General features: G+C 39.7%; 1 protein-coding gene across 3 annotated transcripts in view; it reads right to left on the reverse strand.

The window, feature by feature from the left end:
* The window catches only part of Pid1 (phosphotyrosine interaction domain containing 1), a 235,835-nt gene that overhangs the window by 11,819 nt on the left and 203,245 nt on the right, over positions 1-20,771 (reverse strand). Inside the window, exon 1 of one of the 3 annotated variants that reach the window (XM_087209347.1) lies at positions 2,829-4,350. The exons of the other annotated variants lie outside the window; for them this stretch is intronic. Coding sequence (XP_087065473.1) covers positions 2,829-2,849 — 21 coding nt within the window. The 5' untranslated portion in view covers positions 2,850-4,350. Of the gene's footprint in view, positions 1-2,828; positions 4,351-20,771 lie in introns of those variants that run through there. 3 annotated transcript variants of the gene reach the window in all.

Below are 20,771 nucleotides of genomic sequence, written 5' to 3' on the forward strand. Positions count from 1 at the left end.
TAATAGCCTTTGGGTTACAAGGCAGAAGATGAGAAAAAGAAAAGCTGCTTTTAACCCTGGGCCAAATACCAGAGTGAAGCTCTTCTTTTATCTCCCTGACTCCCACCTGTACATTTGAGAGAAAAGAGAAAAGGTAGATTTATTTACAAATATATGACCACAGCTTGAAACTGTTCTTTTCCTTGCTACACAGTGGAGCAAAAACCCACTAGACACTGTGAGGAGCAGGGATCCACATACCACTCACTTGATAATCCAAAATGCAAACACTGATTTGCTAATTATCAACATTTATATGATGTAAACCATGCAGGTATTAAAGGCTGAACTCAATTCAGAGTATAGCTATGGAGATAATGTCTCCATATTGGCTCCAAAAAAATAAAGAGATGGAAAGGAAGCTACTGGAACCAATCCCTGGCTGTTGCAAATCAACAATGGCACCAAGAGCAGCTGGTGCTTATTACCTAGGGCTTATTTTACTTGGCTAAGTGGTTTATGTAGATCATTCGTCCTCACAAGGATTCTAGAGGTTAGGTACTGTGATGATCATGGTTCTATAGATTAGGGGTCCCTAACCCTGGATCCCAGAAAAACCCACAAAAATAGAGAAAGGGAATAATGATCTATTAACTATTTTCAATATTTCAGAAGAGCAGAAAAAAACGTTTTGGACAGTGTCTCTCTTATCACATATGTATTTTTTAGCCTTTGATGAGTTCACATTTACATAACATGATTTGTTGGGCAAAGGAAATTGTTTAAAACACAGGGCCCTTGATGGAAAATGTAAAAATGTGCCCCTATTAGTGATCACCTTGGAAACCAGTGATCAAAACCAAGCCACTTATGTGCTGCTGAGAAGTCAGTGGTGGCCCCAGGGCCTGCCAGTCACTGAAGCAGAAAAATGTTCTTTGTAGCCCATCATGTGACTTTCCAGTCCAAGCTCTGTAATGAGTCACACCATCAGTTTCTGTGAAGTTACATTTTAGTTATTGTGATGGTGCCAATTTGCCTACACTATGGCATCCGGCTTCTTAGTCAAACACCAGTCTCGATGCTGTCATGAAGACAGTTTTTAGATATGGCTAACAATTAATTCAGTAAAGTTTAAGAAAAGCAAATTAAGTTTCAATAACATAGGTGGCTCTTATCCAATTTGTTGAAGGCCATGATACAAAGATGGTTCACGCAAGGAGGAAACACTTCTGTTTCTAGACTGACTTCAGGCTCAAGCAAACAGGATAGGCTCTTCCCTGGGTCTCCCGTCTACAGTATTTTTGGATTTGACAGTTCTCATAATTCCATGAGTTAATTACTTAATAATTCCTCAAAACTGGAGCCGGGGATTTACCTCAGTGGTGCCGCTGCCTGTCTCGAAAGTGCAAGGACCCGAGTTTGATCCCCGATACAAAAACAAAAAAAAGTCCTCAAAACAGTTCTCTCTGCCTCTGTATTCCTCTCTCTCTCTCCAAATTCACACACACCATATATAGATAACTTAAGTATATCCACATTTTACATATATAATATACATATATATATATATGCACATCCTATTGGTTCCTTTCTTTGGATAACCATAACTAATAAAAGTATGTTGAAATAATGAAATACTCCTTGATGTTAACAAATTATTTAACTGGCTAAAAATGAGAACTCAACTCAAAATCAGTTTTTCAGGCATATTTCTACTGTGTCCAGTATAGTTTCCTCTGCTGGGCTCAAACTTCACAAGTATGAGTGGCAGCTGTGCATTAGCACCCAAGGGAGGAGCTGGCTGAACAACTCCACCATCTGCTCAGGAGACCTCCTCACTCGAGGCTAACACAGAGTCACCAGGTGGATGCCGGTTCAAGCTGTGCTTTTAGGGAAGAAAATAAAATGTGGGCAAGGCCACGAAAATCAATTCACAAGGAATGATGCCTATATCCCAAGCCTGATTCCAACAACCTCAAAGAAACAGCTGCTACAAGACGCAAATGGAAGTGACAAGCTTTGAGTTCAAAAGTATTTGTTTTTTAGTATTCAGTCAGTCATTTAATAAACGTTTATGCTGAGAACCTACTAGGACTGCTCTAGGCAGTGTATTATGCAGGAAACAAAGTTGGTAAAACACTCTGCCCTGCTGGAGCTTGCATTCCAAGCTTACAGACATTACCTAAGACCTCTAAGGTTATGGAACTCAGCATGCATAGCCTTTACAGAAGAGCGAGTAACTGCCTCTGAGAACATCAAGTCTGGAAAACACCCTGGGACTATAAGGATCATTCCCTTCACATGGCCAACTGAACTGAAAGAGTCCCATCAACTACCCTTTCCTTGCATAAGGTTCTGTCCCATGAAGCCTCTTTAATCTCTATACTCACTATAGTTGGCTTCCTGGAAGGAGAATATCATTGGTGATTTTAGGCACTGGATGTATCACTCGACACATCCGGTACCTGTTCCTGGTACCCCAAAGCCGTCTGTATTTGTTGAAACCACGTAGTAAAATTATGAGCTGTTTTAGGCTGCCCACCATCTATTCTGTTTTCTTTGGTCTTTTCTTTCTTTCAGACATTTAAACAGCAAGTTTTCTAAGGATTTATACTCAAAGTACTATTTATTATATTGCAACAAACTCCTGATGAATTGAGAATGTATACTAGCATTATGTGACCATTCATACCAACCTACTACCACTCCTGCGGTACTGACAATTATTCTGACACTCAGAGGTTTGAGAACACTTGTCACAGCCCTAATCACACACTTACATAAGAACAAGATGTGGCCTACGTCCTCCAGCCCAAGGCCCAGGCTCTTCATCACTCTAATTCTCTCACCTGAAGAGGATTTGAACCCATTCTCGTTCGTCGTTGTATCTTCAGTCTTTTCTCTGGCCATTTCTTCCAGCATCCACACTGAGACCAAGGCTCGGGGACATAGGTAGGCAGCAGGCATTCTGGGGAGGGTTGTTAAACATTCTGAAAGGGGTTCAGAGTCTGAGCCAGTTCAACTGTCCTTAGCCTGAGAGGTGTTTGGTTAACCCAGAGATTTAAATCATGATGCTAGCATCAATAATTGAAAATGCAAGACGGTGTATAGAGTTAACATCGAGAAGTCATATTCCTAAAGAACTTGGAAAGGATGTTTTACAAAGCAAATAATTCCTACTTCAAAGAGTGATTCCAAAGGCCAAATATTATATGTGCTGGATTCCCACTTACCCTGCCCTTTGTGGTTCATGGAACCAACATACCAATATGACAGGTAGTAGAGAACTGAGCAGAGAGCACTATGGTGGGCAAGACTTTGTCCCTCCCTTAATACAGGCAACTGAGAGCTTCAACAAGCCAGGCCGAGCGGCCCGGCCACAGCTGAGAATGGAGCAGGTGTCCTTTCCAGCTGTAGTAGTTCCGGCCCTTCCTCTCTGCATAGCAGGTTTTGTGGGTCATCTTCAGGAAGCCCAGGTGTTTCTTTGAATTGTTTTTGTCCCCTCCATAGTAAATCATGGGTAACATTCTGGGATTTATTTTGGCAGATCCACTTCAGCCTCTTTAGGGTAAGGATGAACCTCACTGTCCTGTACTGTCCTGTGGCCAGACTGGGATGCAGACAGACTGGTACTATTTTACTGTCTGCTTGGCCAGGATACTGATTTTAGTGATACCAGCAACACTGGCAGGAGAATGTAGCTCCTCTGAAGCACACATCCATTCACGCACATACCTTTGTTGAGTGATACCTATTTCACCAACTTTCCCTAAGTCACACACTGAGAATGCTAACCACCCAAATATTTATATAGGTTTTGTTGATAAACTCTAAAAAGATATCAATAGAAATTTTACTGGGAGATGTATATACTTTTTCTTCTGTAAATGTGTATCATGGGGCAGGAGGTAAATTTATTAAGACCCTACAAAAAGCAATAATGAAGAATTATTTTTACCTCTAATAAAGAAATGCACATGGCTTCAGCTGCTAAACACAGCATGTGTCCCACAATGAGTTATTTAAGTGACAGATTTACTTCTGTTAGCTATATTATAATTTTGTTCCAATGCTGCAGAGTGAATTAATTTTTTTGTCCCATCTTGCACTTCCCAAGGTGCAATTTTTCCCGTCAATCGGATCTTGGATGTGTGAAGCTTAGAAATATTGTCACTGTCACTGTCAAAGACGGAAGTAATTTATCCAGAAGGCACTGAAGCATGCCCTGAAGACAAAAACACTTAATAAAGAAGACACCTCCTTGAAAGCCACATTCCCTCATCTGATCCCTCTAGGGGGCTGACCCAGTGGGTCAGACCTGGTGCTGTTCTACCCAGCGGCACAAGAACAATTTATTTCACAACAAGTCTGAGATCTCCCCCTCTAATCAGTAGGGAATGCTGACAAAGGGACCGAAATTCAGCAGGGCACTCTAGACCCTGAAATGTTCCCAAAGAGAAAATTCTCTAAATGATAAATCAATATCAGGCACACTGCTTGAGAGTTATCCTGACAAATAGGCTCGAAGCACAAGCACTGTAGCAGGTGAAAAATGTCACCAATTTTAGCCCTTGTGGCACTTTATCAGTCCATTTTCTTTGGGGCGAGACTCATTAGGAATAAACCATGGAAGGCACCAAATGTTTGGAAAGAGTAATACTGAGACACGTTTAGCTGGCAATAATGAAATAAATACACAAATCTATTGGCTGCAACTCTGAAACTCTCAGTAGGTGGCCAGTGAGGGTTAGAAAAAGGAGAAGGAAGGGTCAGCCAAGGCTAAATGAACGTGGACCTACCATATACTCCAGAGCCACAAAGACACGTTCAAATACAAACTTTTACATGAACATTCCTCACAGCTTTATTAATGGCCAAACACTCCAAACAGGACAAGCACTTTGAAGTAGGGGAATGGCCAAGGTGACTGCACATCTAAACCACAGAATACTAATTAGCCATAAAAAATTCAAAACGGAATAAAAACAAAAACAAATAAATCTAAATGGATTACAAATTAAGACTATCACCACAGTGAAGAGGGGCAAAAAAAAAATCCCAAATGATATTTTAACATAGTATTTGGACAATATGTACTCAGGCCAGAAAAAAGAAAAACTAGAAACAAACACAAAATTCATTCACTATGCTTGTTTTTCAAAGTGGTGTAGATGTGAAATGAACTTCCTTCATGTGTATTAAAGCAGGAAGTTAAAAAGAAGCTACATTGTAAGTGTTGATAGCCAGGTTTCTCACTGTTGGAGAAAGGAATGACAAACATGGAAATGTGGGTGGCTGGAAAGAATTAGAGTGGAACTGGAATAATTATTAACAAATCTGTGACTTTCAATGTATTTACACAGGTAGGCATCAAATTCAGTGCACAGGTGGGTTTGTGTACATACATGCATCACACACACAAATATCTTTCTTAGCTTTTCACAGCACTTTGTGAACAGTGACAGGCCAGTAGCAACAAGCACACCTAAAGTTGGGATCTTGGTTTTTAAATATCATTCTCCCTTGAAAGGAACCAGCTCTCCTTGGAGATTACAAGGAGATTCCAAGGCTGGCACGTGAAAAGTATGAGATGATACTGAACATCACACTATGCCAGAAAGCAGGAAAATGCTGAGAATAACAGAAATATGTCCAAAGGACAGGAGGGGGCTACAGTTGGCCAGGCTGAGGGCAATTTCTCCATCAAAATTAATTATGGTAGTAACAGGTACAACCAAAAAGAAAGAATCCATCCATAAATGGTGGAAATGGAAAAGTTCTTAGAATACAAATAACTAAAGGTAAAAAGAGATGATGAGGTTAAAAAATCATCATTTGGAAGCCACCATCTTAGTATGTGTTTGAAGCGAGAAGTATCAACAGATGCTAAAACTGGGGATGAAGAGTCTGATGGGAAACTGGATATTCACACAGCCTCAAAGTTTCTCCCCACAAACCACATTAATGTACAAGGGGAAAGTAATACATTTTCAGTGGAGAAACCTAACAGAACCCGCTGAGAAGGAAATAGACATTGTGAAGGATGAAATCTCACTTCTGTCACCTCCCTGCCAATACCCCAAACCTGACCATTTGGAAAAGCTGGACAAATCCAAACAGGGAAGGATTGTGTAAATCTCACAAATGTAAAGAAAGACAAACAAATGATGAGAATTTTCTTCAGAGGAAAAGACACTAACAAAACCAATGATGTTATCCTGGACTGGATACTGACCATCATTTGTTTTTCTTTGGATATAAAGTTCATTCATATGCAATTGTCAAGATATAAATAAGATCTGTGGATGAGGTAAGGGTATTAGATAGATGTTAATTTTCTAATTTTACTAATTGTTCTGTGGTTAAAAGAATATCCTAGCTCCTGGGAATGATAGAAAGAGCAGCATGTCTGTGATCTGCTGTGAAACAATTGAAAACATAATGTGAGTGTGTGATGTGAAAGAGCAAGACAGATATACAAATATACGCACAGAGAATATGAATGATGAAGTAAATAAATGTTCGGAAAATATGGGCAAAAAGGCACAGAGGGTAATATCATAACACTTCAACATTTTTGTATCTGTAATTATTTTATATTAAAAAGTTAAAAAGAAGAATAAGGAAAATATTTGCCTTTGGCTCAGTTCAAGTGGAAAATAAAAATTTTATGAGCACAAATTGTTGACTAAGCAATGTTCATATGCTGGAAAGCAAATGTAAGATATATCCAGCTAAAAACTTATTTGTGATCAAAATCCACCCTCGCTTGCTGATTAGATCAAACTATTTCAGGGACAGGGGACAAATTCTCCTCTTTCTGGTGTGTGTGTGTGTCCATCCATTTGAGTGGAAATACAATAATAATATGTGCTAAATTATGTTTCATGCACTGAAGCAGCAGCACTTCTGATATAACACCTTTGGCAATAAAATCTGTACTCACTCAAGAGGTTTCAATGTCATATTCTTCTTTCTGTTTACAAAGGAGAACTCAGTGCATGATGTGAAAGTAATTTTAATGACTAGCCTCGTTATGTTTTTATATTCTTAAAATCATCTTGGGTCCACAGTTTTTCTGCTATTTAGTGATGAGCTGGCCCAAGGAAATATTGTGATTATTTGATAATATTGTCATTATTTATGTCCCTATTACAATTATCACACTGGAAAAAAATCCTGTGTGTTTCCTAATAGATTTTTTTTAAGAAATAAAAGTGATACCAACAATTTAAAGATATAGACACAAGTACCTATAATACAGAGACTAATGTATTGTAGCTTTGTAGGACATCTGGTTACAGTCACTGCTGAAGAGTGTATTCTTAAGGGAAGAAATTAAAGCTTTCCTCTCTGAGAATGACTGGAAAACAAGAATAAGGGACAGATCAGATTCACAGGATAAATAAACTGAGATGCACAACCACTTCAGCAATACCTTGATTTACAGTGAGAAAAGCACTGGAGAAAAGAGTTCAAATCGTGATGGATTATGGGAAAGCAAGAAGCTCCTCCATTATTTTTCGACAATCACCTGCTTGATGGTCCAGAGAGCAGTCTTATTTTCTTACTTTAGGCCACAGCAGCACATTACTTATAAGCCAGTAAGCGAGACAATGTGCGATCACTGGTAGACAGATTCAGAATTTCTTCTCTCTGTTTCACTCAGCATAAGCAAAGAACTGCAACCAACCAGCCCCAGGGTCCATCAGACCAGGTAAGCAGAAAATGCAACCCAGCCATGCAAGATGAGGGCCTGTGAATGACATCAGAAGGAATGGTTCTTAGGTAAGGGGAGAGCAAGGAAAACATTCAGTCTGTAGCCTTTCTAAGGAGGCTGTCTGACTCCCTGGGGCCCTTCCATAGTTCAGGGCCTCACACACCTAAAGCAAAGATGCAGAAAACACAACTCATGGATTGAAGCCAAGAAAGGAGATGCCCTTTAAACAAGAACTTTATTTTCATTCTTTTAGGAAATGTCTCCTGATGAAGCTGAATAATATGTATGCAAATTCACTCTATCTCACATGAGTCTCCGCATATTGACTTTTTATTGATCTTTCCCAATATTCTGTGTGTGCCCATGTGATCTTAGTTTCTTCCACCATTTGTGCCCCAAGGAGGCTGAAATGTTTAAGATAAGATGTTTAGATAAGATCTACAAGGACTCAAGGGTCAGTGCTTGGTCTCAGGAGCACACAAAGTTTGTCACTGATGGAGCTGGGGCTGGCTCAGTTCATCCCTGGAAGGGGATGGGAAGGAAACTGGGATCTGACACTGCACCTCCATCTGTCCTCACTCCCCAACACATTTTCTCTCCTGCTGTCTCCTCTCCTCTCTACTTCAGAGACAGCCCTGAATGTCTGCCATTTTTGCCAGATCTCAAATTCTGTAATAGTGACCCGACAACAATCATTATTTGTGAAGTCTTTGAAGAGATGCAGACTAGAGTGTCAAACTTGATTTCCCTTTATCATCAAGCATATGTAGGAAAGTAATGACAGTAAGTCTTTGTCTTCATCATTTTCATAGGGCCTACCTGCCAGAATTTTTTGAGTTGCTGCTCTCAAAGCTCCCTGATTTTGCCCGGTGTACAAATATCTGGGAATTCCTAGTAACAGCCCATGTCAGATCGGGAACTAGTATGTAGAGATGTAGGGGATACCAACAACCTCGTTACTACACACTTCTGGAGCCCAATAAATATTAAATGAAAGAAGAAATGAATTAATTCTCCTTCAACTCCAATATTTAAAAGGCACAACAACCTTGTATTGTCATTTTCAAATCTTTTAAAATTCAAGCTAGTTTCACACGAAGAGTTTCTTTTCCTTTTCGACACTGATCTGTTTGTAATGATGAGTGACTAATAATAATTCGCTGTTACTACTAATTTTAATTAATCAAATACTGATAAAATAAAGATACCATTAAACCTGACAAACAAACATCTTTGCAAAATTAATTTTTCCTACTGACTGGTTAAAAAAAAACAAAACTAAGGAGCCATAAAAGGTTAGTGAGTGGTGGTGGTTCTACTTGTTTCTGTGGTTCCGTTGGGTTGATGTGGTCAAGTTTCAGGGCTCTATTACACAGGGGACAGTGATGTCTTACTTTCAGAAGTGCTTTGCCCAAAACTTGTGAATGGGCTCACAGGCTAACAAGTGGGCGGTACCTCGGGTGGGCCGGCCCACAAAGAGAAAGGCGGAGCTTGCAGGTAGGGGGTGATAAGGAAATCTTCCTTTGGGAACACAACCACAATGATGAGCTTCAGAGACAGAGCAGGATGCGTTTACTACACAGCAGAGATCTCAAGCCAAGATGTGCCCACCCTCCGCAGCACATCCTCTCACTGGTAGCTCTTCTGGGCCACTTCCCATGGTCTCTTGTCAGTCACGGTCACTGCCTCAAGTCTATGACAGAATGGGCTGTGACAGATGAGGACTGGTCTGTGATAGAAAGGCTTTCACTTCCTGCTTCAAGTGCACCCGGCCCAGTGAAACTTGACTTTTCCCTTCTCTGATCATAGTCACCCTGTTCCCTGCCCAGTAGCAATTCAATCCAGGGGCTAAAGGAAAAATGGCTCTTGGAGTGTGTCTGGATCCCACTAACTACCAGAATCTGCACTGCAAGAGGCAATATGTTCTCATCTTTAACAAAAATATCCGGTGGAAAAATAAGCAAGTTAAAGGAATGCTACATGTTCTCAACAAATCTTATTCCTAATGCAAAGACAGCACCACGGACTTCTTGAAATGCACTCCCTCCAATGAGTTCTTGTTTTAGTGACTGCTGAAACTTCAGCATTCCTAAATTAGAAATGAGTATGTGTGTGGTGCAGAAGGAGGCTAGAGATGTACCCTGTGGCACAAGAAAACATGTCTCAAACAGTTTTTCATTCTACAGAGGTTTAGAGTAGGGAAATGAACAGATTTGGCTAGGGAGCGAATCTTAATTTCTTCTTCGTGTACTTTAATTTTCTTTTAGAAAATGTATGAAATAAACACATAATTTAAATGAACCCTAAAGGAGTTGAATTCACTCCTACCCTCAACCATTCTCCAAAAATCAGATAGGTGTTATTTTTTATTCTTCAAGTTGGGAGCCTGGACTTTTAAAAAGGGATCCAAAGATAGTGATTCTAAAAAAGCATTTGATCACACTATTAGATTTGGGTCTAGATGAAAAGTTAGGATTGGATGATACAATCTTACTTTCCAAATTCATAGGAAATTCCACCAGTTTAAATACTGAGATCCACAGTTCAATGTCTACTTGCTCTTGACTGCACATGAAATGTAAACCTCTCCCCACCAGCCTGTGGTTATAAAAATACTATAATTCTCAAGCTTACCAACACCCAAATAATGTCAACGATTTCCTATCATGTCAACTGCTGCAAAAATCTCCTATCATCTCACATCTATCATGTCAACTTCTCCAAGAAGGGAATCCCAGTTATTTCAGGTGTTCCCAAGGAAAGGTCCCTTAAGACCCACAGTCTAATATCCCCATGGGGCACGCTGAACTCTTCCTCCCAGGTCTGCTTGTAACTTGTTCACCATTGCTGCTGCTGCTCATGTGCCTGGAGTGGCCTCATGCCCACGCAGGTGACTCTCATGTTCACGCCAAGGGCATACTCAGTCCCTGCTTCTCAACCTTTGGGCTTCCAGAACTACCCAGAATCAAGCTGGGACACAGGCTTCTACCCAACTCTTGCTACTTTTGGTCACTTGAACCTACACAGTTAGATTTTGTGTTCAGTGTGGTCTAGCTTCTCTCAAGTTGATCCTTCTATCTGGCCCTCACTCTCTTCTAGCAAAAGAAATTCAAATGCAGGTGAAAGATCTGGACAGGAAGTCCAGTTCAAGCAGGGCCAGAGGAACTATTGAGCCCTAAAAAAGATAAAAACAAAACAAAACATAATTATTCTTATTGGAAGCCAATACTGGACTAAGCAATAATCTAATTAGAAAAGAAATGGAATAGAAACAAAAATGAAAATTTAAAGAAATAAAGTTTTATGTTACCAGAAAATTAAATTATAACAAACTTGTTAAGAATCCTGATTATTTTGTGGGTATCACCTAAAATATAAAAATAATAACAGCACCCAACATTTATTGGTGCTAATTATCTGAGACTGATTTATGTTCCTAATGAATGACTGAACGCATAAATCCACACAGTAGCCTTGTTAAGTAAGTACTGTTTCCAGCACCAATACATAGAGAGCATGAACTGGGGCACAGAGAGGTTAAGTCACCAGTCTGAGGTCACAGAAGCAGGCTCAGGTCAAAACTAAAGCACTCCTGGGCCAGGGATCTAGCTCAGTGGTTCCGCCACCTGCCTCACAAGCCAAGGACCCAAGTTTGATCCCTGATACCAGAAAAACAAAAAACAAAAACCAAAAAACTAAAGCACTCCTAATATACTTACACGATTTAAAATGGGATCTGTGTTCAGACCCCTCCCTGTTGGTACAAGTGCATGAGCAAAGGTTTGGAAAGGCTAGGATTCAAGACTGTCTTCTGCATCCTGGTACAAGACTTCCACCAGAGATGGTACGACCACAAGAGCAAAAAGTGGTTAAACTGAGGCTAGTGAGAAAATAAAATGCCCCATGATGATACACTGTCCCTTAAATTGATTTTGCTTTATAGGCTGAGCCCCATCGTGGCAGATTATTTCTTAAAACATTTTGATCATCATAGCAGGAGCTATTTTAGAATTATATCGGCTCTTCTTAGGTGTGAATAAACGAAGTGAAACAGCGTGGTACAGGATCTAATGATTTCACCCCCACTCAGAACTCTCCTCCTAAACGGACCTAACTGGTGATAGTCCCCTAACCTAAAAGTCACTTTTTAGCCATCTCCCTCGGTTCACTGTCCCCACTGCACTGTCTTAAGGACCCCCACAGCTCCACTTCCTGAAAAGTTTTACAGCAGCTGAGGGTGTAGCTGAATGGGAGAGGGCGTTGAGGGTGTGGTTAGCATGCACCAGGCCCTGGCTCCATCTCCAGCACTGAAGGGGGCGGGGGGACACAGAGACAGAGAGACACAGGGACAGAGAGGAGAGGAAGGGAGGGAGGGAGTGGGGAGAGAAGGAAAGGCAGGAGGAGAAGTGTTGGTCTCCTCTATGGGATGGCATTTTTTTTCTCCTATCACAAACCATGGCCAGAAGGGGCTGAAATTGCACCAGCTCCATGGATGGAGTTCAGGCTCTGGTGGGGCAAAGTCAAAAGGAAGGGTAGACAGCAGTGGCTAATGACGTATGTTAAAATTATAACGTGTGCTTAATTGTTTCATTATTCTAAATGTAAAATTTTACCTTGTGCTTCATTTTCATAATTTTATTTATGAAATATATTAAGTATGGAGTTTCACAGATCTTGTTTTACATGTTCCTCCCAGTTTTTAAAATAGCAGTGTCTTGGGTGTGGTGCACGATTAATACTGACATTCTGCTGGGGTTGGTAATTGTCAGGAAACCTGAGGAATCAAATATAAACCTGACTGTAAATATGCATTTTACCAAAAGAAGATACAGCACCTTCATCATATTCTCAAGCAGATTAATGATGGGAAAGTACAAAACATCATCTACAGAAAGTTCCTAGAAACAGAGCTGTAATGGCAACAGAAGTGAGCATTTTAAGGCTTTGATGCATATAGTAAATTCCCTTTCAAAATCACATTGCCCATTTTTATTCCCCCAAACTATGTATGAGACCATTCCCATATCCTAGACATTTTTCAAAAAAGACAATCATCATTTTTATCGCCTTTACCAATTTGCCAGGTGAAAAGTTATTGTTACTTTTGGTTGGTGGTAAAACGGCACTTTTTCACATGTTCATGTAATTCTTTCCTTTGTAAATGACCTGTTCAACTTCTCTACTCCTTTTTTTTCCCACAGTGGTTGTTTATCTTATTCCAAAATGTATACTTCATTTTGTTTTACATCTCATTTCACTGGTGTAAATGTCCAGAACCGTGATAAGCAATACTGATGACAATGGCAATGTAGCTTGAATTTATTTGAAATGCAAAAACATCAGAAACATACCATGAAAACACATAACCACCCATATGAATTCAAACTTCTATGTTACCTATTAACTGAGGAGCTCAGATAACTGATCACTGGGAACTATCTATTGTATAACAAACATGCTCTAATTTCTTCCCCAAGTTTAACAACTCTGGAGTCATGAAGTTCATTCGCTTATAATCAGATGACCATAGGAAACTTTCTCACTGTATTCATGCTGTTTTTTAAAAATTTAATCAGGAGGAATCACTAAAAGTCACCGACAAAGAACACACATCATTATGGAAACAGTTTGCTGCATTACAATGCCATGCTATTGAAATGCCTTCTCCCAAAAGCACCTAATTCTCTAATATCTAGTTCAGTTTATTACTACCTTAGGAAAGTTTATATATCAATGTATACACACGTACATATAAGTATTTATGTATAATTAACTTTATGCAGTCAGGATTCTATTATTATTGACCCTAGAAAAAGAAAACAAAATGAAAAAAATACCCAAATAACAGTTATTTGTCTGCAGATTTTCTCCAAAATAACAGCTCCCAATTCTTTAAGTTATCTTGTGTTGTAATCTGAGCAGAAGCACAATCACCGAAGCAAAATGAGAGAGACTAAAATTGCGCCCCACCATAAAAAGAACCGGCCTCCACATCTGTAAAATTCCCCCTCTGAGCATGCAGTCCTGAGCTTCACATCTCCCTCCTATATCGCAAGGCAAAATGAGGGCCATGACAGAGGAAAACCCAGAGATTTCTCTGGCTGTCACGCAGAAAGCCTTTCCAACGGAGACCTATTACTGCTTGGTCCTACACTGAGCTGCAAGGGACTCAGGACCGCTGTAGTTGGAAAGCTGTGATTCTGAGGTAATTCAGACTGTACACATCTGGAGAGTTTCTATGACTGCTCTACATTGCGTCATGGGTACTTAACAGCATTCTCTTTCTGAAGCTGCCAAATGATGGTGGATGACGAAAAGTCCTACGAAGCTGCAGCCATATGCGCTGGTGCTTGGGTAGACTGGCCCGGCGCCACAGGGGACCCACACAGGACGCCTGCAGGGATGTGCACGGCCTGCCGTCAGCCATCTTGGCAAGTGTCCTGTCACAGGGTGTGAGTGAAGCTTAGAAAGAAGTCACTGCAGAACCTGAAGTGAATAAGCTCCACTCCACTATGGAGGCAATGGAACAGGGTCACAATTTAAGACAAAACTCATGTGCTTAGAAGGCCATCACCATCACTGCTCTTCAAATAATATGTCCTTTGTTTGGCCATCTCTTTTTTTCTTCAGTTTTCCGTTGGAAAGAACTTCATGTTGTTTGAAAGATATTTTGAATAACTTAACCTGATTTATGGGCTCAATGAATATTCCCTTCTTTCACTCTTGTCGCCCCTCTTTTTAAAGAACTGCTTGCCTTACTTATTTCTAGGGTGATTTTTTTCTCCTTTTTATAGATCTGTGTAATACATTTTGAGGTGAAACTTACTGGATTTTTTTCTAGTAAATTAAAGCATTTGACTATTACCCAGATTGATTTGTTGAATATTCGCTAGACTAGTTCTTGAAGCTAGGACATAAGATAAATCCCAAATGGCAGTACCTCATTGTTTACTTAGCTTTTGTACTTAAATTTTTCAGAGGAAAAAAATACTACTGTAAATTGTAAATAGTCAGTACAAACTATTGTATGTGAATCTGTGACCGTTGGCAATGTCATCTCAGAGGAGCAGATGAATAAAGTTTATTTACTATAAAAAATAAAGAAAAAACCACCTGCCTCCCATAATAGATTAGAAACCTGTCAGGTGGCAATAAACACAATATAAGAAAGCTGGGAAGAAAGTAGCTGTAGGACCCATTATATGGTAGTTTGACTCTATGTCTCTGAGTTCCTAATTTTCTTTTAGTTCTCTACATATATGTCAACTATTGCAAAATTCCTGGGTTCCCTAACGATTTTAGTCCCACTTGGTGGCCACTTAAGGTGTGAGTCCCTCTGCCTTCTTCTATTACTGCATTAGGAAATAAACTCAAATCCTCAACATAATTTTATAAAACAGGGACTGCTGATGTAGCTCAGTGGTAAATCACTTGCCTAGTATACATGTGGCCCTGGGCTTGATCCCCAGTACTACAAAACAAAAAAGAATTTTAATTCACTAAAAATATGAAAAAACACACAATAGCAAAAATAAAGCAACAGCAGTAGCTTTTGGATCCTAAGATATCTGATTTCTTATTACCTGAATCATGGCTTTAATAAAATAGCAAATGGATGGGCTAACTGAGCTGCGGTCTTGGGCTAATTACTTAATCTTGATTTCTTCATCTACAAAATGGCAGTGCCTTAAGCAGTTATTCTCTATCAGATTCTCAGAATATCACAGTTAATAAATATACAATTGAAGCTAACAGTCCATTATGCAACAAAAACGTAGTAGTCTCCCCTTGTGTACTTGCTTTCCATGATTTTAGTTACCTATGGTCAACTGTGGTCCAACAATGTTAAATGGAAAATTTGAAAAAGAAACAATTCATAAGTTTTAAATGGCTTACTCTTTGGAATAATGTGATAAAATCTTGTTCTTTCTTGCTGTCTTCTGCCCAAGACATGAACCATTCCTTGTTCAAGGTATACACTCTGTATATACTACCTCCCTGTTAGTCACTTACTAGATGTTTCTGGCTGACTGTTGGGGTGACACAGTACTTGTATATATCTGTAGATTTAGGCATCCACTAGGAGGGGGTAGAATATTGCCCTAGGAGATAAGAGGTGACCACTGAAATAATGCCTATGGTATAGAATTGTTGCAGGAAGGAAAGAAAATGATGTGCATAAATATTCAGCATAATGTCTACCTCCTGAAATCTTGTAAATACTTTCTGTTACAAACCAGTGTGGCCCAGCTTGCCTGTCCAGCTTGGATTCTTCTCCATCTTCAATTCTGTTTCTCGCTGGCTTACAAACCATTTTGTAGGTAATATGCTCCTCCTGTAACACTGACCTACATTCTTCACACTCTGTATAAAGCCAGACCTACACCAACCATCTCCCTTCAGAAAAGGGCTGGCAGCCTAGCATTCAAGTCCAGGGCCTATTTTAGTCTCCTGTTGAGCTAAGGGACAAGGAAACATAAGCTCAGCACCTCACAGATACCCCAAATCCTTGTGGCTTAGGCTACCCTTGCTCATCTTTTCTCAAGGACACTGGGTAGCGCCTGCTCTCCATGTCCCTACTTCTAGATTCTGCTACAGGTTTAGCAACATTCATGCTAAAATATTCAATTACAGGAATAGTTTATATATGAAAGCACACACACAGTTTTATGTGTGGACTCAAAGGTTACAACTGCCCAGGAGAGTGTATAGGCCAGAAATCACCTTAAAGCCACTCACACAGAAATAAAATTTGTACCAAATAAATTTCAGGTTTCTTTATGCTGGACATGTTGGGAAACTCTACAATTAAATATTCTATTTTAAAGAGAGTCCATTGTAACTAGCTTGCTTAGCAATAAGATTCCATAATCAGTTCCCATTCCTCCAGAGAGCTGATTAACCATTTACACTGCCACCAAGGACCTTCCCACCTAATTGCTGTTAGATAGGACTTGCCTTAGGGAGCCTTTTTCTCAACAAACAGAGATCGATAAAGCACTTGCTGCTTTTAAAACAGATTTATATGTTGGTCTGTTTTCTTCCCCAGAAACCCTCATACATGAAATAAATTCACTTGGTAATCTATTGTCTAATTTGACCTATGGGAATTGCTCATTTCAAGCATGAAGAAAAAAAATTGGGCTGAAATCTGCCTGGAGTTTAGCTGGCATCTAGCTGACTTGAGGAGGAAAATAATTCAAAAAAAACTCCAGGAGCTACTTCCATGCGAATACTGACAGTGGGCTAAGAATAAAGCATGCAGAACTTTACTTCGAGCCATTGGGAAGTTTCCTTTATAAGAAATAATTTTGTTTAATAAAAGATTCCAGTACTAAAATGTAGTCTTGTCTCAGACAACTTTTATTATTTTTCTATGTTTCACTTATAATTGTTGTGAAAACTGTATTTGAATAAGTAAATGATGTGAAGTGACATTTTAGTCAACAATGGTTCAGAGCAACAAAAGCCTGTGCCTCAAAAATCTAATAGAACATTTATAAACTAACATAATATAACCCTTTATGGATATAAAGACAGGTGTTTATCAATAAAATATCTGTGAAGCACATAAACTTATAGAAAGATGTAACACATATATACCATATTTCAGCTTTAATTGTATTAGTTTCTTTAATTTTTTTTTTTTGGTACTGGGAATTGAACTTAGAACCTTGCATTTGCCAGGCAGGTGTGTCACCCACCATTGGGCTAAATCCCCAGCCCACTGTATTAGTTTCTTAACTTGATATTTCTCATATATCTGGGTTTCTTGTTTGAGCTCCTACATCTATTAGAGAAAATGATTCAATTTGAATCCTATCAAAATTAGATTTTTCAAAAACTGTAAATTCAGAAATTATAAATATGTTACACTGACCAGAGAATGGAAAACAAGCATTTGCCCACTGGAAAGCAAGTATTTAGTGCTTGAAATATACCAGACACTGTGTGGGCACCTGGAGATGGAAGAGAATAAAATAAGCACAAATCTCTGCTTTGTGAAGGAGAGAGAAATCCCATCGTTTGCTCTACTGTGGTCCAGACTAAAAGTGGAGACTCCTGCCAGTCCCGGGGACTATGTCAGCCTCAGGGAAGGTCCCCCAGGAGCTGGCTGAACAGCCTCAGGAACATCCTCCTGTCCAACATAAGTTAGCTTTTCTACTTTCCAAACCGGAATACAGGTTTTGGGCATAAGAGGCAATGTCACTGTGTGGGTTTTTTTAGTTAACTTGAACAGTTGCCCTGAAGGGGCTTAATAATGAAATGTCAAGTAACTGCTCTCAAGAAATTTACTCTTTCTAAAGGTGCCCACAATAATGACACAATGAATCAGTCATGGCACACCCATGAGCAAGGATTCAGGATCATCGGGGGGAAAGGTTTTAGGATTATGATGCAGAAATGTCTTTTGAATCTAAAATAACTAAGAAATAAAACTTTTTTCCATCTCTCTCCACTTATTCGATCTTTGCTTTAATCATACAACTGCATGGTAACCAAGGATTAGATAATTATATATCAGTAAGTAATAGGTGGTTCTTATGTGCATGTGATGATACTAGGCAGGCTGGATGCAACAACAAAAAATAAAAATAAGAAAAGGGAAAGAAAAGAACTTACAATCATATTGGAATAAACAAAGGTGAAGTCATCCTTTGCACTGCAAGCTAGGTGGTAATTAAGTGGTAAGTTTTTCGGTACAAACCATATACCCAACAGGAAGTCTAAGAAGAAAGGCTTCATGAGGTGGAGGTAGACGAATCTTCAACAAGAGTTAGTGCAGGTTAAGGAGAGTTTCTGCAATGAGTGTGGCTGAGGAGACAATCCTGTGAAACGTGGCATGGAGAAGTCCACGTGACTGAAGCAGGATTTGTGTTTGGGGAAGAAGTGCTGGGTCATAATGCAAACATAAGAGATTATGGAAGCTCTCAGAACAGAGCTGCACTGCACAGCAGGCGGTGGGGAGTGGCAGAGAACCAAGTGAAACTTCATCTGTATTTAGACATCACTGGCATTACTGCCTTAGCTCTGCCTCCTGCTGGACAAGTGATAGCATTAGATTCTCCTAGGAGTGTGAATCCTACCGTGAACTGCACATGGAGGGATCTAGGTTACATGCTCCTGTGAATCTAATGGCTGACGGTGTGAAGTAGAGCTGAGGCAGTGATGCTAGTGCAGGGGCATGGAACTATTTTGTACTGCAAACATTTTTATTACTAATAAAAAAAGAAACATAATTGTCTTCCATGAAACTTGTCCCTGGTACCAAAACAGTTGCTGACTCCTGGTCTAGATGACTGGTAAGAGTCCACACCAGGTAAAATCAATAATGGGAATACAAGGACCATGTGGTGAGAGTGAGTAAAATGATGAAAATGTGTTGGCAGTGAACAAAGTTGACCATAATAAGACAAGCCAGTCATACAGAAAAACGTTGCAGTGTGCTGCAGTGCAAAACTATGCATTGTCTAGACCCCGGAGAATCCCAGCAGCTCACCTGGCTGTGCAGCATTTTACAACTCCTACAAAAGTTGCAGGTCAATGATACCAACACAAAATAATTCTTGTATATAGATGTGCAGATTCTTTGTAATCCTCGATTCATGAGTGCATTCATAACACATGAAAGTCAAAATTTGCTTCTTTCTGAAAACTGCCAGGTCACATGGCTCAGGGCTGGGTAGCTTGGCAGACGTCAGAATCAGGAAAAATGGAAAGAAGAAGAAAAACATATTCTTTAAAGAAAATGAGAGGCACGAGGTGGTGTCTGAGTAAGTACTGGGTACAATCCCAGCTCCCTCACCAAAGTCTCTTGCTCTGATTGCTCATGGCCAGTGTTCATGCTCGGAACATTTGCAAACCTCAAGAAACAGTGAAGCTACACTGGCTTGCCTGATGCAAGGAGAAAGACAATTAATGTTAGAAACCTGGGCCCTGAAACATGCGCTTCTGCACCGAGCTTCCCTCCCCAAACCAGCAGCTGATCTCCTAAAGTGGACTGCAGACACCAGCCTTTCTACCTGTGACTTATCTCCCTGCTTCAACCTTCCCTGAAGAGAAACCAGCCAAGAAAAACAAGACTAATTTAAAATGTTTGTAAAGCTTTTCCCTTTGCCCCACTAAGCCAAATTTAAAGAGTAAATGGAAGAATAAGCAGAGAAAATATTGCCTGGAAAAAGATAAAAAGTGGAGTTGCCCCAGACATGCTCCCCACCTCTGCCCGATCTACATGTGGATAACTGAAAATTGCCTAGGACCATAACTATGCCTTGTCTAATCATGAAAGCCAAATAAAAGAAAACCAGGGGCTGGGGTGTCGCTGAGTGGTAAAGCATATGCTTAGCATAGAAAAGATCTTGAGTTTGATCCCCAGCCCCACCTCCACCCAAAAAGAAAACCAAATATCGGCTGTCTGTACATATAATATATGTTTGGTTTGATAAACAAAATACACCAAGAGATAAGCTGAAGATAACATTGAACTCATATTTATGCAAACAAACTCACAAATGTTTCTGATGATACAGTATAGAGTCTGAAAATACAGCCACAGATGCTGAATTTGGATTTTCTTAGCCACACAATCTCATTTCAAGATGATAACTCATTCATACACTTTAAAAGTCTGCAAAACATTTCCCCAAAGGACATTTTTGTTAGCCCCAATCTTGTGAGTCAAGATTCCCATTCATGAGCAAGTAGAGACTGAGAGGTTGAACTTCCTTTCCAAGTGGATATAGCTATTGTTACGAGAGCTAGAACTCAAGAAAATTTGGAATTCCAGGTAACACTTCATTAACCAGAAAGGGCAAATCATGTATGTACTGTACAGGATCTGATTATTTTGAATACTAGTATACATCTATTCATGTATACTGTTCCTCACTTCCAAATGAAATCTCAGAGGCTGCTCTCATGAATATTTTTTGAAGTTCCTGAATCCAGATTTGCAAGTAATAAGAACACCAAGGAAAAAAAAAAAAAAAAAAAAAACACAAAGGCTCAACCTCTGATAGACTCATGCTCTCAACTAATGCCCCGGCCCTGTGCCATTTCTGTCCACAGTGGA

This window comes from Heterocephalus glaber, unplaced genomic scaffold, assembly GCF_053883595.1.
Source record: "Heterocephalus glaber isolate CG9 unplaced genomic scaffold, H.glaber_assembly_v1.0 deba00001004, whole genome shotgun sequence".
In the NCBI taxonomy this organism is placed as follows: Eukaryota; Metazoa; Chordata; class Mammalia; order Rodentia; family Bathyergidae; genus Heterocephalus; species Heterocephalus glaber.